The sequence below is a fragment of the Pleurodeles waltl genome, chromosome 4_2 (genome assembly GCF_031143425.1).
Source record: "Pleurodeles waltl isolate 20211129_DDA chromosome 4_2, aPleWal1.hap1.20221129, whole genome shotgun sequence".
Taxonomy (NCBI): Eukaryota; Metazoa; Chordata; class Amphibia; order Caudata; family Salamandridae; genus Pleurodeles; species Pleurodeles waltl.
In genome coordinates this window covers 980,790,146-980,817,667 of record NC_090443.1, presented here as the reverse complement: position 1 = coordinate 980,817,667, position 27,522 = coordinate 980,790,146, and the positions used below count along the sequence as shown (strand labels likewise).

Below are 27,522 nucleotides of genomic sequence, written 5' to 3'. Positions count from 1 at the left end.
TTTTGAGAAAGTGCTATCATATCTACATTTCTCCATTCAACACGCCAAACGAATATGCCGATATCCTGCCCTTAATATTCATCTTGCTTTTCCTGAAAGGTTGCATGATCTTGATTAAGAACTATGAGGTAATTCCTTCACCTCACTATCCAGAGTTCAGTCCTTACAATAAGGTAGATAGATTGCGCAAGAGGCAATGCTTAACAATGCTAAATGGACATGCATTAAAATGCTGTTGATTCCTGGGCCGACAAGGAATACTTCAGGCATGCAAATCTATGACAGAGTCAAAGCTGGAGAATCTCATTTCACTATTCTCTCCAGCTGTCATATTGCTATTTTCTTCTCCTCTCCTGCTCCATTCCAGATTTCTATGCCCTAAATTAATAGCATGGCATTTGGGGAAATCACATCTAGGTGTCTATCTTCTGGACCACTCCTCTAACGTTTTTAAAACAATGCTTACACAGGGGCTTGGTGGCAAAGCGGAGCTTTGTATCACACCAAAATGTGTAAATCTTACCACACGGCTTCTCTGCAGTAGCAAATCTTTACAGTTGGTTTCTTCTTTACACTGTCTATCCATGTCTGGTCAAATATATGCAGCCCTAAGAGTTGGCCAACACTACTAAAGGGAATGACATGCGGCCACAGTAGTGCAGTGGAGAGGACATTGAAGGTGTACACAATACACAGAGCCTATTTATTTAAGGTGCACACAGGGCCTATTTATTAAACTCAACCATCCTTTTTAGAGTGTAGAAATAAGGAAATGATAACAGAAGCAAAACATTTTTGTGTCATATTATATTCTCAAGAGGTACAGAAATGTTTCAGGATGTGCAACACCACAATCAGGCTTGATGAAAGTGCAATGAAGTACAAGCATGGTTACATTACTATGATAAATTATATCATCAGGCAGCTTTCCACTCTTCTTTGGATGTGAACCCCACCACAACTCTAGACCCGGCAGCATTCTGCAAAGAAATTCTTAAAATAGGTAATCCATTAGCCGGACCATCTTGATTATGATCAGCTATATCTCCACCCTTGTTCACCAGTTCGTTCAGTCCTCCCAAGGGCTCATATCAGTATCGATGGCTACACAGTTATAAGCAGCATATCGCAGCTTCTCTTCACAGACTTTGGCACTAGAAGAGAAAGAGTTAGAAAGAGTTAGAAAAAAATAGGTATTGCTCAATGCTGGAAGCCCTTCGTGATCCCTATTTCCCTCCCTTGTCCCGTGTACCACCTTTTATTTCGTTGGGATCACCACCACCAGCCATATTGCTTCACTTTGGTACCATTCAAAAAAAAGAAACATCACTGACCCTCTTCTTAACTCGAGCCTACCGAATGCTGTAAGTGTCTTGCCTATATTTATATATATATATATATATATATATATATATATATATATATATATATATATATATATATATATATATATATGCATACAAACCCACAAAGTGACTTTGGATCAATCCTCTTCACCAATGTTTTGCTTCCACCCACCACAGCATACAGCATGGGGCAACCGGTAAGATCAATCAGCCTGTGTATCTCTTGCATTGTGAGTGATGGCACTGTACCTGATCACAACTGCTCATCCAATTAAAAAAAAAAGTACACCAAGGCTGGTATGGCAATCATTTACCAATGATTTCTTCTTTCCATTTTTTATTTTTTTTCAGTCAGCCTTGGTATTTCATTAATGCCTTCAAGAGAGAGTAATTTTAAGCCAATCGTTCCTTTTCTTTCCACGAATGAGTCCCATTTTCCTGAAATGTGCATTAAACTGGAAAGAGATTTCATAATTGTGCTAAGTAAACTGCATATCAGGTAGCCACCAATACTGTTCTATTAAAATTAAATAGTTAATTTCCTTTAATTAAACTTTTATTGCAAGCTACGGCTGCAATGTTTAGGTGTTGGTATTTTTTCATTTTTACCTCTGATTATTTCTGTGGCATTTGTTTGTGAAAAAAAAAATACTATCCCATCTGCCTGTCAAGGTTTGTTAGTAGGTTGCTTATTATGCTGCAGCAATAAGCTCATTGTGTCGCGTTGCCCTTGCGCTGTGCCAGGCAAGGGGCCAAAAGGGCGACGCAACAACAAAGTCAAATATATCAAGCTACACAAGGCCACCTTGCGTGACCCTGAGTGGCTTGATAAATCTAGATTAAAGCAAGGAAGTGCAAATCGCTGTTTTACATTACTCTGCACCAGGGCGGCGTTCCATGGGTGGACTGTGGGTGTTCCCACGCATCCACCCATGGATTTTGGTACATTCCTAGATTTACAAACACTGGTAAACCTGGGAGTGTGTCAAAATGCTACATCTTCCCAGAGGAGGCGCAACAAGGAGAAGGGACGTGTTACTTACCCAGCATGCATCTGTTAGTGGCATGTAGTGCTGTAGATTCACATGCTCTGCATAGTCCTGCCATCTAGTGTTGGGTCCGGAGTGGTACAAGTTTTTTTTTTTTTTTTTTTCCAAAGAGGCGTTTTGAGCCATAAGATCGAGTGACTGACTCCTCAACTCAGTGATAATGCGCATGGGCATAGACTACTTTGTTATATTGTTTTCCCATAAGAGGGTGAGAAAAGGAGTGTAGAAGAAGTATAGCGAAAGATGTACATGCAAATGTAAATACATGTGTACAAATATATACAAATATAATGTAACTGGAATGGCCATAGACATCCGGAGAGGAGGAAGGGCGCATGTGAATCTACCGCAGTACATGCCACAAACAGATGCTTACTGGGTAAACAGCAATTTCTGTTCGGTGACCTGCGGCTGTAGATGAGCATGCTCTGCATAGACTGTAAACCAGTCCCTCCATAAAAGAGGTGGCTAGCCTGTAGGAGTTGCAGTTGACTGGAAACATGTTTACAGCACAGCTTGACCTATGTTGGCTTGCTGATGTGCTAGTACATACACACACTCATGTTTTGTGAATGTAATAGGATGAGACCATGTAGCTGCCTTACAAATGTCAGCTATACGGATGTTTCCAAAAAAAGCCATAGTGGCACATTTTTTCCTAGTAGAAAGTGCTCTTGGTGTAACAGGTAACTGTCTCTTTGCTTTAGCATAGCAAGTCTATAGACACTTAACTATACATCTAGCTGTGGTGTTTTTGGATATTGGACTGCTCTTGTGAGGTAGTGAAAAAACGACAGAGATCTGTTCCGTTTTCCTAAACTCTTTGGTTCTGTCAATGTAAAACATGAGTTTTCTTTTAACATCTAGAGTGTGGAGAGCTCTTTCCACAAAAGAGTCGGGCTGCGGAAAGAAGACTGGTAGCTCAATGGATTGGTTTATAGGGAATTGTGAAACCACTTTAGGAAGTAACTTTGACTTTGTGCGAATGACCACTTTGTCTCTATGAATTTGAGAGAAAGGTTCTTCCAAGGTGAGGGCCTGGAGCTCACTGACACGCCTAAGTGATGTGATGGCAACTAAAAAAGCCACCTTCCAAGAAAGGTATTGAAGATCCCAGAGGCCCTGTACTGTGAGCTCTTGAAGGTGAGCACCCCAACCAGTGATGCATCTGTGGTCAGAATGACCTGATGCACAGGGTCCAGAAACATCTTAACATGCATGGCCCTGGAAGCCTCGTAGAAAAGAGATGGAGCTATCATGAACAAGGAGGGATACTCCACATGCTAGTTACACTGATAGTCACTACACCATGGCAAGATCCGGACACAAAGTATGGTCATGGAATGTAAATGGCATGGGCAGCAACATTAAGCACAACCTGGTGCTGCAATAGTTGCGCAGGAAACACACCTCTGGAGAATCAATACAGCGCCATTGATCGCTTTGGATACACACTTGTGGTGCATTCAGAATACACCACAGATGCACCCGGGGCCAGGATCCTCATAGGGAGTTTGGTGCTGTTTATCCATCAATGCACATGGTATGATCCTCAGGGACGTTTCGTATCCCTGTCGGGCATGTGGGACGGTATCCGCTTCAATATATGCTCAATTTACATTCCGGCAAGGCTACACACCATCACAGTACCAGATATCAGAGACCTGCCATTAGAGATGCCGCAGGGGCTCCTAATAATGGGAGGAGACATGAATGCAGTAATGGAACCCTAGTTAGTCAGATTGGGTGGGAGTAGCGTGAGATCAGGGCGGGCTGCAACTTTTTGTAAAAGCACGGGGGCTGAAGGATGTATGGAGAGACCATAACCCACAACTAAGACAGTACACCTATAATTCACCCCACATGGGAGCCTGCCCCGCCTAGACACACATCTTCAAGCAACATGCTCACGCGGCCAACTTCCAAGCAGCGACAAATCTATATAGAGGCATTATCGATCACTCTTCGGTGGAGGTCCAGTTGAGGGGGCCCACCCGAGGCTTAAAATTACCCCAAGGATAGACCCCTGGTACCTCAGAGACAAAGAAATAAAAAGGAAGCTCAGAAACAATGCCAAGCTCTACTCTCAGGAAAACCAAGGGTTGGTGACATCTTCTTCCACTCTATGGGAGGCATTTAAGAACATAATTAGAGGGCAAGCCCAGGCCCAGATAGGGGGCAGAAAAAAGGAAGGTAAACTTGAATGTGAGGCTATACAGGGAGTGCAGAATTATTAGGCAAATGAGTATTTTGACCACATCATCCTCTTTATGCATGTTGTCTTACTCCAAGCTGTATAGGCTCGAAAGCCTACTACCAATTAAGCATATTAGGTGATGTGCATCTCTGTAATGAGAAGGGGTGTGGTCTAATGACATCACCACCCTATATCAGGTGTGCATAATTATTAGGCAACTTCCTTTCCTTTGGCAAAATGGGTCAAAAGAAGGACTTGACAGGCTCAGAAAAGTAAAAAATAGTGAGATATCTTGCAGAGGGATGCAGCACTCTTAAAATTGCAAAGCTTCTGAAGCGTGATCATCGAACAATCAAGCGTTTCATTCAAAATAGTCAACAGGGTCGCAAGAAGCGTGTGGAAAAACCAAGGCGCAAAATAACTGCCCATGAACTGAGAAAAGTAAAGCGTGCAGCTGCCACGATGCCACTTGCCACCAGTTTGGCCATATTTCAGAGCTGCAACATCACTGGAGTGCCCAAAAGCACAAGGTGTGCAATACTCAGAGACATGGCCAAGGTAAGAAAGGCTGAAAGACGACCACCACTGAACAAGACACACAAGCTGAAACGTCAAGACTGGGCCAAGAAATATCTCAAGACTGATTTTCTAAGGTTTTATGGACTGATGAAATGAGAGTGAGTCTTGATGGGCCAGATGGATGGGCCCGTGGCTGGATTGGTAAAGGGCAGAGAGCTCCAGTCCGACTCAGACGCCAGCAAGGTGGAGGTGGAGTACTGGTTTGGGCTGGTATCATCAAAGATGAGCTTGTGGGGCCTTTTCGGGTTGAGGATGGAGTCAAGCTCAACTCCCAGTCTTACTGCCAGTTCCTGGTAGACACCTTCTTCAAGCAGTGGTACAGGAAGAAGTCTGCATCCTTCAAGAAAAACATGATTTTCATGCAGGACAATGCTCCATCACACGCGTCCAAGTACTCCACAGCGTGGCTGGCAAGAAAGGGTATAAAAGAAGGAAATCTAATGACATGGCCTCCTTGTTCACCTGATCTGAACCCCATTGAGAACCTGTGGTCCATCATCAAATGTGAGATTTACAAGGAGGGAAAACAGTACACCTCTATGAACAGTGTCTGGGAGGCTGTGGTTGCTGCTGCACGCAATGTTGATGGTGAACAGATCAAAACACTGACAGAATCCATGGATGGCAGGCTTTTGAGTGTCCTTGCAAAGAAAGGTGGCTATATTGGTCACTGATTTGTTTTTGTTTTGTTTTTGAATGTCAGACATGTATATTTGTGAATGTTGAGATGTTATATTGGTTTCACTGGTAATAATAAATAATTGAAATGGGTATATATTTGTTTTTTGTTAAGTTGCCTAATAATTATGCACAGTAATAGTCACCTGCACACACAGATATCCCCCTAACATAGCTAAAACTAAAAACAAACTAAAAACTACTTCCAAAAATATTCAGCTTTGATATTAATGAGTTTTTTGGGTTCATTGAGAACATGGTTGTTGTTCAATAATAAAATTAATCCTCAAAAATACAACTTGCCTAATAATTCTGCACTCCCTGTAGAGAAATATATCAAGGCTCTGGAGGCCAGGATGCAGAAAGAAAAAACACTGGATCTCTGTCACCAACTTCTCCTAAGACACCAGGATCTCAGGATGCAAGTGGAAAATAGGGATCATAGTCACGCCCTGGTGACAGTGCCAAACGTATGGCATAGGGGACAAGTTCACCAAATTGTTGGCTTGGCTGGATAAGAGAGATAAGGAGTGATCCTGGGTGCCAGCTATCCTGAATAAGGCAAATGAGCTGCAGATGAAGGGCACAGCCACTGCTGATACTTTCGCAGCATACTATGAAGACATCTATAAGTCTGATGAGGACGCGTCATAAGTGGACTGTGCAAACCTCTTAAGATACCTCACTCTCCAGACCGTAATGGGAGACGAGAGGGAATCACTACAGGAGGACTTGACGGACACAGAAATTGTGGAGGCTATCAAGTACTTACAGTCCGGTAAGGCAGCAGTACCCAATGGGATTCCTTTTGAACAGTGCAAAGGGATGACTATTTATGTCGCTAAAACCATGCTGGACATGTTCCGAGATGCACTAGGGGAGGACCGCCTGCCAATAGACCAAACAATGGCCACAATAGCAGTCATACTTAAGAAAGGCAAACTACCGACGGACAGCAGCTCATATAGGCCTATATCCTTGTTAGATGTGGAGGCCAAAGTATTGGCTAAGATACTGGCAAATAGGCTACGCAAAGTTACTGCTTTGATAGTCCACCCAAAACAGTCAGGCTTTCTGCTCCAAAGAAGCACCCGCCTCAATCTCAGGCGCCTACATGGAGCACTCTACATGACCGTTTACCCCCAGGCGGCGCTTCTGTTGCTAGATGCTAAAATGGCATTCGATAGTATAGAATGCCCATATGTTTTTGCAGTGCTCAACGGGCTAGGCTTTGAGCCCAAATTCTGTCAATGGGTCAGACTCTTATACCGCAACCCCAGGCATGGATTTAAGTCAATGGGGCGACATCTCGGGTCTTCCCCCTCCTTAAGGGAACTAGACAGGGATGCCCCTGTCTCCTGTGATCTGTGCACTAGGTCTCGAGCCGCTAGTGGCATGGATTCGCCAGGATCTGCTGATATGGGGCATAAGATCAGAGGGTGATCAGGAAGGTCCCATCTCTCAATACGCTAATGACTTATCATACATAACCCAGCCCTTCCTCTCAGTTGACAGGCAGATGCAGATCTTTCATATTTTTGGTAGTCACTTGGGCTACAGTATTAATTGGACTAAATTGGTAGTCTTTCCAATGGCGGGTGGGGTGATATACCTCCCTTCTGACTGTGTGGCACCGATAATGAGAGAGATTTACTTATCTATAGATTTACATTACCTGTGATCAGCAAGAGTTTCTCCGTAGGAACATCTTGACACAACTAAATCGCCTGCGAAGTGATCTGAAACACTGACGGACTTTCCCCCTCTCCTTAATGGGCAGAGCAGCACTGCATAAGATGATGGCCCTCCCACGCTTTCTATATGTGCTACAATACACACCTTTCAGAGTCTCCCCCCCCCCCTGACCCCCACAGAGCTCTTCTGGAAGATTGAGATTGAAGTCTGGCTCCTGCTCTGGGATGGTGGCCCCAGTGCATTGTACTAGTGAAAACACAGCGAGGAGTATTTGTAGGGGGCCTGGTAATCCCAAATATTAGACTGTACTACTGGGCAGCACAATTCCTAGTGAAAAATGAGCGGGCATTCTCAGAATGAGAAGAGCCAGCATACCGAGCAGACAGAGAGGCCATGGGGCACAGAGGGCACAGATCGATCCTATACTGTCAGAGGAGGGGACGCGCGACCTCCCACACCACACTCAGACAGTAGTAAAGGCATGGAGAGAGGTCACAACCTATCTGGGATGGAAGGGCAAACTCCCTAGCATGACACCGCTATGAAGTAGCGACCTGCTCCAGGAAGTGGGGATTCTCGAAGTGGGAACTCATAGGCATCGAGCACTTAGGGGACGTGTGGAGAGGCCAGGATCTAGTTCAATTTGAGACCCTTCAGTAGGAATATGACCTGGAAGCCACTGAACAATACAGATACATTCGACTAAGACATGCCCTTTGCAGACACATCCTAGCAGGGACACAATTACCAGAATCAACACTTATGGAAGACCAACTGTTAATGGAACCCATACCGGAAAAAGCCATTCAATATACCAAATGAAAGAGAACAACTCCCCTGATCCTCTTGGGACATTAAGAGTATTCTGGTCAGCGGACCCGGGAGATAAAGAGGAAGATAACTGGACTGAAGCTATACAAAGCCCTTGAGCAATAGCAATTAGGGCATGGTTCAGGTTTGTGCAGCTTAAAATTCTACACAAATCCTACCACTCAAGAACCCTCTTACAGAAGATAGGCAAAACAGACTCGCCACACTGTCTCTGGGGATGTGGACATCAGGGCACCTTCTTCCATATTCTCTGGGACTGCCAATCATTCAGAACTATTGGTGGAAGGTCACAACAGTCATGTCTTGAGCGCTATCAGTAGAGGTGCCCATGAGTGCCAAATGGCTCCTACTACTACTGATTACAGGCTAGGGAACCTGGACCAGGAACCAGAAACTCTGGTTGGCATTAGTGGCTGGAGTGGCTACACACAACTTTGCAAGGGTGTGGGAAAAGGCAACACCTCCCTAGAGGACTGGGAATCAGACCTTAACTGGTGTCAAAGAGCTGAATAGGTGGTGTATCAAAGCAGAGGCTGTCCCAAGAAGTGGAAGAAAATATGGGGGGCTTGGGGCACCTTTGGGGGGTACTGATGGGGTTTACGACGGGTGGGAGTGAGAAGTATGCAGGGATCACTCACCATAAGTTACAAGGAACTTCAATGAAACATCCTGCTAATGGCCATAAAAGTGCCCTCCCTCCTTGTTTGTTACCATATACTAAATGCTTATACACATATACTGTATAACTTAATAATGTTAGTAAAATCAGCTTCCATTATTTGCCCAAGCTGTATGATGAGTACTTTCAATAAAAAGAGTGTTTCAAAAAAGAAATTAGCAAGAGAGGCCCTGTATGTTCCAAGAGAGCCAGTAACAAGGCAGAGCAGGGCACTACTGCAGAAAAATCACTCACACTGCAGACCGCTGGTGGTAGGACCACTGGCAAGTGTGTCAGAACCACTTCCAAGATAGACATCTGCCTCATATGAAAATGGGCAGAGCAGAAGGTCATTCACAGAGCATTGCAAAAGTGGAGGGTTATTCCTGCAAATGATTCTAGAGGGTCCATGTTATTCAATACCTACTACAGCTTATCTCAATCGCGTACGTTCTACGCAAACCCTATTTCTAAGCAGGAGCTTGCGTAGATAAAGGATCATCAGGATTTCCAGTTCTGCACTAAGTTGGCTTGGTATCTCTCACCCTTCATCTCATTGTTCCCCAAATGTCTGAACACAGCGTCTGTGGGAAAAGTCAACTGGAAGAATCCCTTTTCCCACTAAATAAATGGTTTTATAGACTTCAATGTGCTCCAAAGCAAGAACGCGAAACATCAGCTTTCTTGGAGATTCTGGAGGTCGAAATGGTACAAGTAGAACTTCGAACTTCATTACCCCAGATACCAAGTTCATCCACCCTAGCTCACATTTGTAGCAGAAGAGTCTTTGCAGTGTGTGGCAATGCCTCTGTCGCTCATGCACATTTCTGTGAGTTGGTGATCGCTACACTACAGATTTGAGCAGCACTGCAGCAGCACAATGAAGTCAGTAGAAGGCGTCAGAAGCACACATACCTCCAACAAAAATTCCATACCTTTCAACTAAATGCATCATGCGCCCAAACACACTCTTATGAATTCTGAAGTACAAGCTTCAAGAAAACCAGTTATTTCACATTCCCATTGAGATAGGTTAGCTTCAAAACCACCTTGCTTTCTAGAAGAGCATGCATCATGTCTCTTCATGCCTCAGATCATTGATTCTGGGTCAACTCAAAACACCAGACCCATTGATTTTAGATGGACAGAACATGTTAATGCACACGACCATGAGGTATATTTCAAACAACATTGCAAGAAGCTTGGTGTATGACTTCTCACACACCCTATAAACACTTGCACCAACGGCAATGCTTTTGAAGTGAAACTTTGGTTGCGATATGACCAGGCCAAGTGTAAGAACCCCTTTCAACCACCTCTATCTACACAAGACATGCTACAGCCACACATTTCTCCAACTAAAAAGAAAGGCCCACCTAAAACCGCTTCAGATAGTTTGAGTACTGAGATACCACCCTAAAGGCAGCTGCTCACTCTACAAATGTCAGATCACATAACATTACATGGTACCACTGTGTGTGCCCAATGCTTACCTTGCATAGTTTGGTAAGATGAGGGTGCTGCTGCAGGTGGAGGACTCGGGGAGATTATCAGTGACTTCAGAGCTGTGATGAAAAGGAGAGAGATTCATGTTTTGCCTCAAAGCCTTAATGTATAGTTAACAGTAATTGAAAATGCTCACACCATACTTTCAAAACTGGATTCTCAGCAATGTATACTGGTACTGATACCGCGCGCTTGCGTTGTGTGTTGCTGCCTGTACAGGAGTTGTCATGTGAGTGTATGTTCAGGCTGCAGTCCTCTTCTGTATTTGCTGTGTGTGCTTCTGATTCTTGCACTGCTTCTTTGCACTTGCCTTGTGTGAGTATGAGAATCTGTCCTTTTCACATACATGTATGCGTGTGTGGGTGTGTAGCTTGTATTCGCCCCCCCCACTCTTCAACTGCTGCAGGTGTGTTCAGATGGTATTTGGTGCTGTCTGTGATACTTCCTTCGCCCGTTCTACAAGAGGACAGCTTGATATACTTGTCAAATTTATGTGATGGAGACTTTGCTTTTACTCTTTTTTGTGCGAGTGAAGTTCACAATGTGCAAGCAGGTGCTAGCATTGTCACTTGTGTACTTCTTCTGAGCGTGAAGAAAGCATGCAACGCTACTGTTGTTATAATGCCAGCTCACTTTCAGGAACATTTGCAGTGGTTCTGCTTGTCCTCTCCTTGCCCTGTACACCCTCTACTTCCTCTTTAGGACGGATGAGTGAGATGACACTTATTGTGCTGTACCTACTCTATGTACAAGCTGGTGTTGCAACAATCTGCACGTTTGTGTTTCTTCAATAAGACAACTTTACACTACCTGTAATGCACCTGTTATAAGCAAGTGCAATCCAGCTAATACGCTTCTTGGTGGCAATACAACTAACACTTTACAATTGTTCACAAAGTATTTTGGGATTTGCACAAGAAACATTGTATATCTAAGTGCATAACCACCATACACACAAGATGATGGGAGGAACGTTTGCAGTATGTATAATCACTGGCAATCGCTTGGGGTAGCATTTCAACCCATCGTTCTTTTGCCCACCATGGCTTCTCAGATTAGACCCAGCCACCTGCTAATCAGTCGTGGTCATGCTCAAGTTGAGCCACTGCCAATGGTTAGACTTCTAGCAAACATTCCTTCTTTCTCCTTTTGTGTGTTTGATGTAAATGCCTAAAGTGGCAAAGATTATGCCGAGATGTGGGTCCCTTGCATACTTTGCAACTGGAACCAAGCTACACCCGACTGATGAGCCTCAATCAGCGGTCTTGGGTTGTTTGTAATCCATTTCAGAAAGGACATGGCTGAGCAGATAGGGTTGGACTGTTCCTACTGGAACAGGACCAAGGCTGATTCGTACGTGGCTGGGTCTAATCTCAGGTGGCATGATGGGAAAAGAACACTGGGCTAGAATACCACCCAGAGCAGATTTATTAATTGAGGCTGAATGTTCATTTGTGTGTTTTTAGGTTAAAATAACCAGAACGCAAGAATAAATCTACTAGGCCTTTCTCATTTTGCAGAAATAGCCTAGGACAACATGGCTTTTAAAAGTGCATGGAAAACTTTGTGTGTGGATGTTTTTCTTACTACAATGCTGGTCATCTCATAAAATTATCGAATAATGGGTGTTTTGTGGTGCTGTGCTGAAACATTATGTAATTTCTTTTGTAGCTTCCTCTGAAGCTATGTTCTAACTGCACCCACTCTTGTAACAAGGCGAGGACCTTTCCTGTTCCTGCAGATGACCCTGAGGAGTCCATGGTATTTAATTCATACACAGATTTAATGTTCTTCTCTTGTTGTTAGGTTAAGAGTTAGCATTATTATGAATTTTGAAAGGTATCTCTAGCAACATTGAAGTAAAAGAATCATGTGTTTATGAAAATCTTTTGGTAGTTGTCATTATTTCATTGCATCCCATGTCACGGGAATGACTTGCACCATTTGAAAACCTAAAAAAGTGCCTTTCGTATGCTGTGTGCCTGACTTTTCTTGCCTTTTGAACTGAGCAGTCCCTATGCCAGTTTGTCATTATTTTCTGTACATAGAATATTTTCATTGTCAGAGATTTCTATTTTCCAGAGGCAGACATCATGTTGGTCCTCTTGCTGATTCTATACTTGGACCTTTTTCTCTTGGCTTGTGACTTATGACTTTGATGCTAGTTTAAACAGACCAACTACCTTTTTCGCTTTCTGTGAGTCTAAATTTTAAATATACCTTCATGGTTTGGATTTCAAATTCAGTCTTGAGTGGATTTCCTTTATTTGCTTTAGGCCCTCATCCTTTGGGGCTCACAGGGCCATAGTCTGTCCAATCGGCCATTTGATAATTTAAAGTACAAAATGCCTGCTTCTGTTGGACAAAGCCTTCATAAGCAGGTTTTTTTTAATGAAAGGGGCAAAGTTGTTTGCAAAAACCCTTGACAAGTCATGAAGAATGTTCAAGGGTAACGATGTTTGCTGCAGAAGGGAGCAGGAAATTATTACTTTTGAAAAAAAAGGCACTGCCAGTTTGTAATGGTAGGATGGGATGGAGTCAAGAGGAAAGTGAAGCCTGTCAAAGAAATAAAAAAGGGATCTACGTTGAGAAAGGATTAGAGTTATGGAGATGTACTTTGGAAGAAGATTGTTGCTGATCAGTTAATAGTCTTTTCAGAAATAATACCCCCTCTTGATATAAATGTGTTCCAACTAACGCATGTTTCGGGATTTGAAGGGGCCTTAAATACAAGATCGACCAAGGCCGAACCATAGTCACTATTTTTTTTTTCAAACTGTTTTTATAAGTTTTTGTAAGATAAACCTTATACACACATACAGTGCACGTCAGCAACTTCGCATACAATATTTTGACATCGGCATAGATTGTACTGAGATCAAGCCACGTAAAGATAACATCAATTACCAGTATCCTGTACCTTAAGAATTCTGAGCAGAAAGTTTGAAGAATTTCCTATTTATTAGCCCCGCCCAACTCGTCGATCTTCGCAACCTTGAAGGCACTCCTGAAGTCTGCAAGTCCCATCCAGTAGATTCCATATCTGCTGTCTGTGCGCATCCCACCCAGCTATTATCCCTCCCCATCAGTCCTCCCCTGATGTGGTGTCTTCTTCAGAGAACCTTCCCAGTAAGTAAGCCCAAAGCTGGACAGCTGCAACTGCACCCCTATCTGTATGTGATATTTTCATAGGGATCTCCTCGGCTGGCCCCCATCCCAGAATGTCTCTGAGCCAGTCTGTGACCAGTGGTGCCTGTGTATTCATCCAACCGATGGCTACTCTCCTGTTGGCCAGTAATAAAGTGAGTTGGGTTATCTTACAGTGAACCTTGGGTCCCCTGGGACATTCCACCACTTCCAGGAAACAGATAAGTGGTGTCTGTGGGACATGCATTTTTGTGGCCACTTCTATACACTCCACAACCTGTCCCCTATAAGCCTGAACCAAGTCACATCTCCATGCCAAGTGCATGAAATTAACTTCAGCCATACCGCATCGTGGGCAGGAGGCTCGTCTCATGGGATCTATTTTATTTAGTTGTTGTGGGGTGACATATGTATGATGTAGGTAGTGAAAATGCAGAAGTTTGAACCTATTATTACAGGATACTTTGCAAATCAACCCCAGTGTTTTCTCCCACTCTGCATCCAAGATAGGTACACCCAGATCTCTCTCCCACATGCTTCGTATGGGGTACTGGCATGGTGCCCCATCAGTTCGGATGGCTTTGTAAAAGAGAGTTATTAGGTGTCTCCCCTCACCCCAGTCAATGATCCCCTCCAATACTGTGGAGGTTTTAGAAGCCGCAGGGAATCCCATCCAGATCTCTGTTGCGACACTCTCCAATTTAAAAAAAAGATGCAGACCTATCCCAAAGGTGTCCTGTGCTTCCTGGAATGTAATAAATGTGTCCCTTGGGTATAGGGACCAGGCCTCCATATATCCTCCCGCTCATCACTGTGCCATGGCCATGATAGAGTCAATGTCTCGAAAAAACTTCAAATCCCATATATTCAGCTTCCTGCTAAAGGGAGATGCCCATATGACCCTGAGCACCACTTTCCTCCATATACTGGCTGTGTGCATAACCAAATATGATACCAGGGGTGCCCGTCCTACCTCCCTACACCAGTAACTGGGGTAGTGTATTAGCACCTAAACCGACCCCAATAAGCGCTTCTCCCAGTTATCCAATGGGGCCAGCCATCTAGCAGCATGCTGCAAATGTGCTGCGTAATAGTAGAAGTGTATATCCGGGTCTGCTATACCCCCCCCCTTCCATGTCCCTCTGTAGGATTGTCAGTGATACTCAGCTACGTCTGCCCACCCAGATCAATTAGATTAATATACTGTTCAATTTGAGAAATAACCTGTCTTCCATGGGAAATAAGGAGTTCTGAATTAAAAATAGGCAACGGGGAATGAACACCAACTTAGATAAGGCCACCCTTCCCATCACCGAAAGAGGGAGACTATTCCAGAATCTGACTGCGTTTTCTACTACCTGCAACACCTTGTCTACATTTTGTAGCCTGTGCTGGTCCTCAATGTGTGTTACCCTGATCCCCAAATATCTAAAGCTGTCCAGTTGCCATCGAAGCCCCACATTCGGCAGTTGCATTCTTGGTTTCCCCACTAGGTCTCCCAAAGAGAAGAGCAGTGACTTATGTTTGTAAATTCGGAGGCCCGAAACCTCGCCAAAGTCTTCCAATGACTGCCACAGTATAGTCACTGACACCTCGGGTGTATGTAAATAGACCAGTGCGTCATCAACATAGAGCGAGACGATATGGGTTGTGCCTCCTATTCCAATACCCCACAGCCCCAGTTCCGCCCTCAGCAACAGTGCTAGTGGCTCAATCGCTAAGGCAAACAACAGGGGTGACAGAGGACACCTCTGCCTAGTGCCAAGTCCCACCAGCCACGTGTCCGAGGTCTCCCCCACCTTAATGCGGACCGATGGGTCAGTGTATAAGAGGCGTATCCATGAGCAGAAAACAGGACCAAACCCAATTCTCCAGAGCACTGCCTTCAAAAAGGCCCACTCAACCGTATCAAATGCCTTTTCAAGGTCCAGTGAGACCTACGCGTGCTCTCCGCCTCGCTCTATCGTCTCATGAAGTATATGTGTCAGCCTATGAAGATTGTGTGTGGTGCTTCATGTCGGCATAAAACCACATTTGTCCTCATGCACTAATCCCGGAATCACCCTGGTCAGTCTTGTTGCTAATATTTTACAGAGTTTCTTAAGATCCATGTTTAACATGGTGAGAGGCCTATATGCGGCAAGATCCAATAAGTCAGCCCCTGGCTCCGGCATTAGGCATATCACCCCTTCTCTCATGGTCTGCGGGAGGACCCTGTTCTGCCTTGCCTCTCGGAAGACCTCCCGAAGTTTGTCCCCCAATGTGGGCGTAAAGGCTTTGTAAAACTCTGTTGGGAAGCCATCGTTTCCCAGTGCTTTGGAAGCTGTGAGCGCTTTTATGGCGTTGTTCACCTTTTCCATAGGTATCTTCTCTTCAAGGCTTTGGGCCTCTTCCCTATTCAGACGAGGTGGTCTCGCCCGTGCCAGGAATCCCTCTAGCCTAGCCTCATCAACCTGTGGTCCTGCTTCATACACTGTCCCAAAGTATTCCTGCAGCGGCAGCAAGATATCGCACCGCCGGGACTGGAGTTGTCCCTGCCTAATACGGATAGCTAAAAATGGGGGTCACCTCCTTCTCCCTACGAAGCAACCATGCCAAAAGTTTGCCTAATTTATCTCCTTCTCTATGCAGCTTCTGACAGTATGCCTTAAGTCCCGTTTTCTCCAGTTTGCCCCAGTGCGCGTGAATCGCCCTATGGGTTGCTAGCATCTCTTCTTGTATTTTTGCTGTATGTGGTACCTTCCTCTGACGCTCAGCTAACCAGTCCTCTTTTGATTTCAGGTCTGCCAGGAGTGTTTGGCATAGCCCACTAATCTTGCCAATGCACCCTCCTCTTACATCCACTTTAAGGGCCTCCCACTCGACCACCCTAATATTCATCATACCCCAATTTGTGGACAGGTTGTGTGCTATAACATCTCCCAAACCTGATCTGCAGGCTGTGTCGCTCAGCAGGTCTGATTGCATACGCCAGGGGTTTCACTCCACGTGTCTTCACACTCCATGCCAGCGAGACAGGTGAGTGGTCAGACAGGTATCGTGCCATGTACTTTAAAGCCTTTATTTGAACATTATCCAGACACCCCAGTAGGAAACGGTCCAGTCGCCTAAATGTATTGAGTGTCTGATCTGCATGTGTATTCCCTGCCATCCGGGTGTAGTAGATGCCACACGTCTATCAGTCCTTGACTGTCCATTGCACTCTGTAAGGTTCCAGTCTTGTGGGGTTTGGTGCCAGTCCTCATAGGGTGACGATCCCGGTCCCCATTTAACACACAATTAAAATCCCCAGCCCATATTATGGGTGTCCCCACGCTGTCCATTAGAGATCCTGTAATCTTACAAATAACCCTCTGTCATCAATGTTTCAGACATATGAGTTCAGGAGTGTAATGTCTACGCTGTTCAGCAGATCCTGCAGTAGGACATACCTCCCCATCACATCTGATTCGCTATATGAGAGTCTGAACGGTACTCCAGGGGCCACCTAGATAATTACCCCTCTGGCATATGAGGAATACGAGGTGGAATATCTCCAATTCTTTTTCAATTTCTCTGCCTCCTCTGTTCCCAGATGCGTCTCCTGTAGGCAGACGATTTGAATCTTGTGTCATTTCAGAAAAGCATGAACTCTGTACCGCTTAGTACAACCCTGGAGTCCTCTGACGTGCCATGTTATTATATTACATGTTTTTGACATAGACCTGATGCTACTTTTCTTACACTTCTTCTGCTATCCCTGCTGTTGACTCCCACCCCTACTGCCAAGAATTCTGCTGATTCATGACGTGCACTACAACATAAACAAGCAGAACCTCGAACATGTTTGGTAACTTCAAACAATCCCACTTCCCCGGACATAAAGAATAACAACAACATTTCTACTGCAAATCCAATTAATTCTTGCTGTCAAGACTTACAGCCTTCCCACCCCTCCTGAATAAAGCCTATCAAACAATAAGGAGATTCTCCCCAGACCGGCCCCATACACTGTGTCTCAACATTTGCAGCCTTCTTTAAGTAATGCATTACTGGCCAGGCTCTCCACTTCAGATTCTTCAACTAAGAACATGTTTTCTACAGCCTGTGTTCAGAGCTACTGCCTGCGCTCAATGCACCCGCTGCATATTCTGCCACATCGCCCGAGGAGCAGGAAGGAGAGACACCCCACAAAATATTCTGGAGTTATTATATGACCAAATTTATCAACACATATCATCTCTTCCACTCTGGATGCTCTCAGGGCCCTCGGTTCTTGGTTCATCTACATGGCGGCCTGGACGACATCGCTCTGGTCCAAAACCGCCAATGCCGTGGTTCTGTGTGCCTGGATCTCCACTCTGCCATCGTCTGACCCCCACAGGTGACTGCTGCGGGAACGCTGGAGGAGAGCCACCTCCCTCTTAGAGCCCGTCCGTGCATCCCAGTTCTTCCCACTGTAAGATGTTCTTTCAGTACTTTGTCCCACATTTCCAGCCACTGCCCCACATCGTCAGGCGTCTCAAAGAAGTGTGTTGTACCACCCGCAATGACCTTCAGACGGTTACAGCAGCATATAAAGGACACCCATGTGCCTAAGCTTGGCCTTGATTTCCAAGAAAGTTTTACAAGCTGTTTGCACTTTGATCGTATAGTCTGGGTAAATCGAGATCTTGTGGTTCTCAAATTTAGCATTATCCGTGTTCCTTGCCACTCTTCACATGCTGTCTCTGTCCTTATAATTCAAGATGCGAGCAATAATGGCACGCGGAGGTGTGCCAGGCCACGCCCTCTCAATTGCAAACATGGGTGTGAGATCAACCGGCTTCAGAGTGTCTCGGATCCAAGTTTCCACAAAACGTTCACGACGGGTCCCCCCGCCCGCTCGGGGAATCCCAGCAATCGTATGTTGTTGCGTTGGGCGCGCCCCTCTGAGTCTTCCACTCGAGCTTCCAATGCCCCAGTACGGGTCTCCGTTGCCGCTACTAGCTTCTTTAAGGTGGCCACCTCCGCCTGCAGTTGCTCAATAGAACTCTCTGCTATGCAAACGCTGTCCGATACCTTGCATAGGTTCGTGCGCGGGAGACTGACCTCTATGGCCACCGTCTCTATCTTTCTTTCTAGCGCCTGTCGTTATCCCTGGATGGCCTGCATCAATTCAGCCCGCGATGGCTCCCCAGGTTCTTCATTTTGACCCCCTCAGCCAGAGGCATGACGGGAGGCACGCTGCAATACTGGGCCCGGCAGCGCATAATGATCCATTGCGTTGCCCTGGGGGGGTCCCCTGCTGCTTATGATTGCCCATGCAGTCCTTCTCGTCTGTCAGTCACTGTACCTATCGCCTCCAGCAGCGGCGGGGCCGACACCACGGACCGGGCCACCCTGCACTCCTTCATGAGTAGCCAGTGGCCGCCCACCTTCTGCCTCCACGCCGATCGCCTCCGCTAATGCGGCGTCCCCTCCAGCTACCAGGCGCTAGATCTCCAATGCCGCCCAGGTCCTGCTGCTGCTCGTCTGCTCCCGGCCCCGATGGGCCTGTTTCCCTGCCCCACCTCCCCAAACTCGGCCAATCTACGAGCGGCTGCCGCACCAGGCCAGCACCCAGCCGTGCAGTGCAGCCAAAGTTGGTTCCCCCACACCCCCAAACAGTTCGTTCAGGGAGAACCCCAGCCAGCCAGGTTACAGCCCCAATCCTCCTCCATCCTTGCTCGGGCCTCCAGCACCGCTGAGGGATTCACCTCTGCCCGGCCACAATCACGGGTTCACGCGGCCCAGTCTCATCGTGGGCCCCATTTCAATTGTCTCACCATTTTGGTTGCCCGGGGTCACCACAGCGCGTCTGCGACCAGCCCAGAGATGCACGACGTTGTTGTCAGGCTTTGCAATTGAGTTGCTATGTCAGTGGTGCCTTTATTCTTCAGGATTGTGTAGGATAGTGCGAGGCCGGCCGGGAGCCTCTTAGGCGCGCGTCCGGTCGGCCTTCTTGCATGGCCACGCCCCCCACCATAATCACTATTAAACGGAAATCTCGTTGACAAAAATGGTAGTAAGCATTAAGATGACCTAGCACAAAAAAACCATCAAGGCCCTTAATGCCCGAAGATACAAATATGAAAACACACCAGATTTCACCCCATAGGTAGCATAAAGACACACAAGTATTTCTATAATGCTGATGTGATAAAATATGACATGATGCTGATATGATAAAGACGGATGAGATGAAGAAGCTGGCAAGGATGGGTGGCTCATGAAGTACCTGCAACAGCATCAAACAAAAGGTGAAATGTGAACCTGGAGACGTAGAGGCCTACAAGAGTTTAACTCCTTAGATAATTTCAAAACCTTCCCAGTATTGTGTAAAAAGCTAATTACGTTCTGACATTAGAGAGGTACACATTTATTATGTTACAGACAGAAAGCATTTTATTCTTCCAGAGATCATCTTGCCAATCCCTATATGTACTGATTCATGGAGATTTTGCCCATCACAAAAAAAGAGAGACTATTCCGGACCCAACCACTAAATGGCAGAATGATGCACAGCATGTGAATCCAGAAAAGGATTCATGCTGCAAAACATTATCTACTAATCCACCAATCTCCTCTGCTCACAAGTAACACTACAGTTTGTAAAGACTGACATTCCAACAACCCCCAATCACCTGTGAATATCTAGATTTACTATGGGTGTTTCAGATAAAGAATAAATCTGCATATTTACCCCGACTTATCCGGATAGATGTATATAGGGGCCGGAAGACGACTCCTGCCTGTGACAAACCGTAGAAAACGACTCCGATCCTCTGAGGGATAAAAGAACAAATGTCAGAGAACGAGAGAAGTCTGGCCAGATTGCCAAATGTAAAATTAAGTGGTGAGAGAAGCTGCATTACATTTTCAGCCGTGCCACAATGCAAACATAGGGACAAAAAATGAGTAGAGGAATCCAAAAGGATGGTAAGATTGCAGGAAGGAGCCTTTGCAGAGTATTAAGATGCAGGGGAACATTAGGCAGAGAAAGGACATCAGAAATGGAAAGAATCTGACTAGCAAAGTAAAAGGAAGGAGAAGGTGTGAATAGACTAAGAATGGACAGTGCATGGTCAGGGATGGTGACAGGATGATTAAATAGTCAGATGTCAGTAGCAGCTTGGGACAGGATTGCGGGGAGATTCAGCAAAGGCAGAGTTCAGCAACACTTACCATTGGTGAAATTGTTAAGAGCTTCCCAGAAGTACTGAACTCTAGTGTCCGTCGGCTCCAGATCCTCAAATCGAGCTGTTGGGTAGAATGCGGCACAGATTATAAACAGTATTTGTGGAAAGGATGCATAGTGCGTTAGAATAGAGGTGAGCAAGCTATCATGAAGAGTTAAGAAAGCAAGCCAATGAGTGAGAAGAAAGTGTAAGGCAGAGAGAGCTAACACTCAGGCATTTTGGAGTGACAAAAGACGAAATACCTGATGATACCTGACAAAATACCTGATGGTCCCTGTGTGTGTGAGCAGGGGTACCCCTACGAACTCCAGTTCCAATTCCCTGGACTTCGTAAGTGTGGGGAAGCCATTTTAGCTATGTAGTGGCCAAAGGTCACCAGATACATAATGGTAACTCCAAACTTAGGCATGTTTTGTGTCAAACATGTTAGAACCATACCCCAATACTGATGCCAGTATTGATGACATGATTCTATGCACTCTGGGGGCTCCTTAGAGGACCCCCTAGTATTGCTCCGAGCAGTCTTCCAGGGTCTGCTAGCAGCCCATGCTCCTGCCGACTCCCAGAAACTGTTCTGCCCTGCTGCTGCCGACCAGCTCAAGCAGGGGGAAGGTAGAACAAAGAACTTCCTGTGGGAGAGGGGTGCAACCTCCTCTCACTTGGAAGTAAGTGTTACAAGGCTGGGGAGGGGTAGCCTCCACACACCACTAGCTTGCTTTGAAGGGCACATTTGGTGCCATCCTTGCATAATCCAGTTTGCACCACTCAGGGGGCCCGGTCCCTGCTCTGGTGCGAAACTACACAAAGGAAAGGGGAGTGACCACTCGCCTGTCCATCACTATCACAGGCGTTATGCCCAGAGCTCCTCCGGGTGGCCATTTGATTCTGCCATGTTTAAACCAAGATGCCAGGACAGCCTCCTAACATTGGTGGTGCAACGGTGGGAGAAGACACTTGCAATTGCCTTACCATTTTGTCACCAGTGACATTCCACAGGAAAGGTCACTACTAGTCTTTAGGACACACTACACTGGGTAGTAAGGATTTCTAGACTTCTAGATTAGGCAAGTTGGGGGTCTAGCACAGCCCCTTCTCTAAACTTTTAGAAAGTCTAGCACCTTGGAGTAGGCAGGTGCACCCACACTACTCTAGGTAACATGCTAACAGCAGGAGGCACAGCTGAGACCTCAGAATTTAAGTATGAGGGTTGCACCTTTCAGGAACTGAGGGAGATGTGTGCTTCTAGGAAGAAATCCCAACAAAGCTTTACTCCTAGGATTGCTCATCTAGGCTGATGGCTAGTACACAGAGGGCCAGGAAGAGCGGGAGGTAGAGACAGACCCCCCCAGTATTAGATAAGACAGACCTAGACTTCACTGGGAGGATCAGGAAGAAACTGGGGAACACGACAGCCCTCTAGGGAGCACTTATGGCAGTGAAAAGGGGGACACACTAGTAGGCCCACTTTTATTCCTAGGGGGTTGGTGCAAAGGGTCTCCAGGAGGAGGGGTAGATCCTCCTCATCTGTCCACACCCATATCCAAGCAGGATCTGATGTGACTAACCATTTTAGCTCGGGGGGGCCTAGATAGGGAATTCAGCAAACCAAGGCTAGAAGAGGCCAGACTGAGGATGCAGCAGCAAGTTAGCCCTAGATAGGGAGGCCTTGGCAGTGGAGAAGGAAAGACTGAATTTGAAGTTGTTGCCCCATGGTGGCAGCAACAGCTTTAGGGAATCCAGGGTTCGGGTGGACTCCTATTACTTCAGGAATCTCAGCAAAATTGTCCCCCCTTACAAGGTTGGGGATGATATCTACAAGTCGATAACGGCTTTGGAGAGGATCTGTAGAGTACAGAAGGTCCCTCAAAAGCAGTGGGCAGCCATCTTCTGGCTTTCCTTTACTCACAAGGGTAGGAATAAACTCCTCACTGTCAGGGAGGAAGATGCAGATAACTATCAGGCACTTAAGAATGGCCTCATTGAAGGATTTGGGTTAACCACAGGATAAAATTCAGGGAAACCAGGAACAATCTTCACCCACAGAAGGGTGGGCATTGGCTCCTGCCCCGTCTGGAGACTCCTGTATGGACTGGACTTTGTCTCCTTCTTCCACAGATCCTCTTCATCCTGGGTCCACAGTTGGATTCCACTACTCCGGTCCTGTTCTTGCATTGTTCCAATCCTAAGGCCCCATGTTAGCCTAAGGGATGACCAGTTAACTTACCTCTGCTCTCCTGGTCGCTGGGGGTCTTCTAGATACTCACCTCTTGGGGATCCATACTCTCCCAGCTTTTAGCTAACTAATCCAAATCCTCTTTTGTGAGATCGATTCTCGCATTCCACTATTTCACTATATGGTTTGACCTCCCCGTATAGGGTCCTTGCTATTTCTAATGTTTTTATGCAAATCCTTAGTACTTACCTGTATATATATATATTGTGTGTACTTACCTCCTAGGAGGGGGATTGCCTGTAGTATTCTAGTTCAGTGTTACTATAATAAAGTACCTTTATTTTTGCAACACTGTGTGGTTCCTTTCATGTGTGATAAGTTACTGTGTGACTACTGTGGTACTGCAAGTGCTTTACACTCCTCCTAGATAAGTCTTGGCTGCTCACCACAGCTACCACAAGAGAGCCCTGGGTTGCGAGAAACTGTTTCACTTACTAATAAGGGTTGCCTGGACCTGGTATAAGGTGCCAGCATCATAGGTGTCCATCACACACCAGCCTGCCTCCTACATGCAGATAGCATTTATTAAGTAGACAGCAGACTCATCTGATAGCATGTATAATACTAGAAGTACATCAAACTTTCAACTGTTATCTACTCTTTGGATATTTTGATACATTTTTTGCATATTCAGAAATAAGGTGAGGATCATGGAGACATTCTGGGACACACCACTGGCTCCTCTTTTGCCCCTTCAGGACCTCACCCTCTGGGTTCCGAATTAAGTAAAATAGTTGGAACTAACAGTGTTGCTGCAAGTGAATAGCAAATGATGGGTAGGAGATGGGAACATAAAATGACTTTGGATCCTAGAGTTATGCTCAGGAGGTGACACTTTCATACACTTACATCTGTTCAGCTTCCAACGCTTGGGAAGAAGTTACTCAACAAAGATCTATCGGCCATGATGTACAAAAGGGTTTTTCAATTCTGCATCTATGGGAAAATGTGTTACTACTTACAGCCATATATGCTACAAGAGGCCGGGCCATGTAAAATCTTTCACAGTATTGACTGCTCAAACGGGACATCTACTATACAGCATGCAATCAGAGAGTAGTAATTAAAGAAAGCATGCGGATTGCCCTTAACAATATTTCTGCTGTATGTAGTTCATACAAAAGCATCATGCTTCTGGAAGCAAAGCTGTGCTTCTATTGGAGGCGTTAATCTCAGTTTCTGCATCAAATAGAGTTCTCTTTATGACTGCACTGATTCAGAAGGACCAAGTGCAAAAGGGAAGGAAGGCTAAATTACAAAGGATGCCTCCTTATTTCAGATGGCGCTGGTAACAGAATTTACCTGTCCCTTCGAAATAACACCTTTTTAACTTTCACATGAAGATTTTAGCTGCTGAAAACAACCAACATCTGTGATAAAATTGGGAATAAAGGATAAAAGAATTACTGATTCCTCCGTACTTTCCCATTTGTTAGTGAACTATCAGGGCTCAGCTTATAACAGGCTGGATCTCCCTGACTGCTGGAGTTACTGGTATGCCTGATATCAGTAACTCCAAGGATGGAGAATCTAGCCCAAATTCAAGGCCACTTGTAAAGCGGGCGAAAGAGCCTTAAAATTCTGTCAATGTACAAAGTCAGCACATGACTCGCATCCAAATGAGTCTGTCACATACATTAGTTATGTAATATAATTGCGGCCAGTAGTAACTTAATATAGGAATGGACAACATAATGTGTTACCTCTAAGGGTGGCTTTTCAACCTGATAGTGGCCAAGTGGCATGCTCAGACTATAATTTTGCATGATCTATTTGTAGGAATATTTGCCTATATATTTTTTTTTTTCTTCTTTGGTTCCTTAATCTGAAGCCCAGTGGCATATCCTATGCCCTATACTTGCATAAAGTGATCAGCTGAAGTCTCTCATGACTACCACCACTAATTAAGGTTCATTCTAAACCCAGTTCTTCAAAACCAAAGGTCCAACAGCCACCGGTGTCATGTCTTGACTAGTGGTGCAGGATTAGTGTACCGAGGTTACCAACTTTGGGATTCGTTGGCTGTGAGGAATACCCAGCGACATCAATGACCATTCCAACAAGAATTTTTCCTACAAGGAATCCCAGCACAATTTAGAACCTAGAAGGCTGCCGCTTCAACCCATGCTTGGCGGTGAAAAGGCAACTATATGGAAGGCACCATGTCCTAGGGAACCGCTCATGAACGGTAGATTTTGGCTTTCATTTGTGTGGGGCACATTGGAGCAAAAAATCTAAATGCCTCCGTATTCTCCACCCATCAGGCAGAGGACAGTGAAGCAGACGAGCAATTTCCAAGATAAGCAGAGGAGGCACTGACTGCCACACTGCCAACCCAAAGCACAATCAATTCCCATACACCAGTTGAATGAGAACTACTAGGTCTTTCTGTCAGAGCCTTTTACAAGTTGATTTCTAACTGTTCCTTGAGGGTTGATTCAATTCTGTACAAGACATCATTGTGTTTCCATTACCACTTTAAGGCAGCTTTGGTTTGGGAAGGAACAATGTCTGCTGATGACTGTTCAGTCCTGTACAGATTAGTTCAATTTACACAACCTGGTCATGGGTGCTTGGAGCTACGCCAATAAGTGCTCCCAGGAGCTTACTTTCAAGCTTGATATCAGACACTGTGCGGGCTCATCACACACCAGTCTACCCACCTCAGATTAGAAAATGTAGTGCTAGCAGCACTGGGTGGGCTTCAAATATGTAGCTGAATCTGTGTATGCCTCCTAATGATGTTTTGGCCCAGGCTTGGTGGACTTTGTGTGCTTTTCCAAGGCAAGAAGTAAATTAAGGATGCCTACATATGAGCATGCCATGCCATTTTTGTGTGTTGGATGCCCAGGTGTGTTTATTCCCCATGGGTCTGAAAACGATTATTTTGGGTTTTGCGGGTGTTGACTTCGATTCCAGTGGCAGGTATGCATTAAAGATTGTATTCATCAGAAGTAGAAGGCCAACCAGGTTATGGTTGAGCATAACCATACCACTGGTACATACCAGTACAGACTGCTATGGGTGAGGGGTTTTCACTATTTTCGGTGGGACTTTTTAGTTATAGTATCAAGCATGCTAATATCCACCAGATTGACCTTACATATAGTTGGCCTCTATGCATCAGTGTCAGATTCCTTTGTGTGCTGCTGTACTTTCAGAAAGGGCCCTGTGGGCAACGTACCTAAAGTCTGCCACGTGCTTATGTGGGCGGATGTAATCATGTTAATTGCATCTGGGTCTAGGCAAGCATGATGTATTTTCTCCCACAAACGGGGCTTGTCCACGGTATCCAAATCTGTACTAAGGTGGATGAAGCCGGCAGAGAGAGAGGATTTCCTTTACAGATGTATTGTTTTAAGCATGTGCAGCTCATGGTGAAGAAGTGGTCTGAGGAGGGCGGGCCCCATGTGAATCCTGCTTAGAATGTGGGGATGATTATGGCCAGTTTAGTCCATTTTTCTAACGGGGTCAGGAAATGCCCCTAAAGAGTCTCCTATGTAGGTCCCAGAAATAGACTGGGCTATAATTCCAGGATGTGCGGTGTCTCCTTTCTTGAAGATTATGATAACTGGACTTCACTTCCATGAGGGTTGTATAATCCTCTAGCTGACCTGACCACTTGTGAAGGACCTGTCACTCCACAACAGTTTGCTTTTGATTAGATCCACAAGTGTCTGATTAGGGATGTTGGACTTCACCTGGTCAGTGTTTCATGATGATTTTGAAAGCACGCAGGCTTTGGTGGCTGACTTGGCTTTGTATAGGTGGCTGTGTAAAGGAGGGCTTCGTTTTCCTAATCTTCTGAGAGTCCAGAGATAAAACAGTTCAATGTTGGTGGGGGGAGGGGGGGGGGGTATTGTAGGGTGCAATAGTATAGTCTGTTTGACTAAGGAACTGACAAGTGCAAGCATACACCTCACTTTTTTGGAAAATTTGTATTGTTTGCCAGGGCAGCTTTCACAGTTTCCTCCATTTTCTTTTCACTTTAGGAGTTCCTACTATTATTTTTGAGCCAGATGAGCAAATTTTACGTAAGGGTCAGTTGAAGATTATATTTGAGGGCTCCGGATTCACATAGTTTCCTAAGCTCTTTTATACCAAATGGCTCCCTTGATCCTAGTCATGCTGCTAGCTGGTAAGGAAATTAGCAAACATATAGGACCTCATTATGGCATTGGCGGTAAATGGCGCTTACTTCCGTGCTGACGGCCGCCAACTTACCACCGCGCTGGCGAATATCCGTTCACCATATTATGACACACACACCAATCCGGCACAATACAGCCACATACACAAATCCGCCATCCCAAAGGTCAGTGATAAAGTGGCGTTCCCAAAACCCATACCGTTACGCCATCAGAACAACGCCCATCACATTATGACCCACGAATCACCACAGCG

At 45.4% G+C, this 27,522-nt stretch overlaps 1 protein-coding gene across 1 annotated transcript in view; it reads right to left on the bottom strand.

The window, feature by feature from the left end:
* Window positions 1–792: 792 nt before the first annotated feature.
* The window catches only part of HECTD3 (HECT domain E3 ubiquitin protein ligase 3), a 249,983-nt gene continuing 223,253 nt past the window's right edge, over window positions 793–27,522 (bottom strand). The window contains exons 18-21 of the mRNA XM_069232820.1: window positions 20,872–20,946; window positions 20,390–20,471; window positions 10,527–10,598; window positions 793–1,154 (exon numbers count right to left, since the gene is read on the bottom strand). Coding sequence (XP_069088921.1) covers window positions 1,070–1,154; window positions 10,527–10,598; window positions 20,390–20,471; window positions 20,872–20,946 — 314 coding nt within the window. The 3' untranslated portion in view covers window positions 793–1,069. The remainder of the gene's footprint in view (window positions 1,155–10,526; window positions 10,599–20,389; window positions 20,472–20,871; window positions 20,947–27,522) is intronic.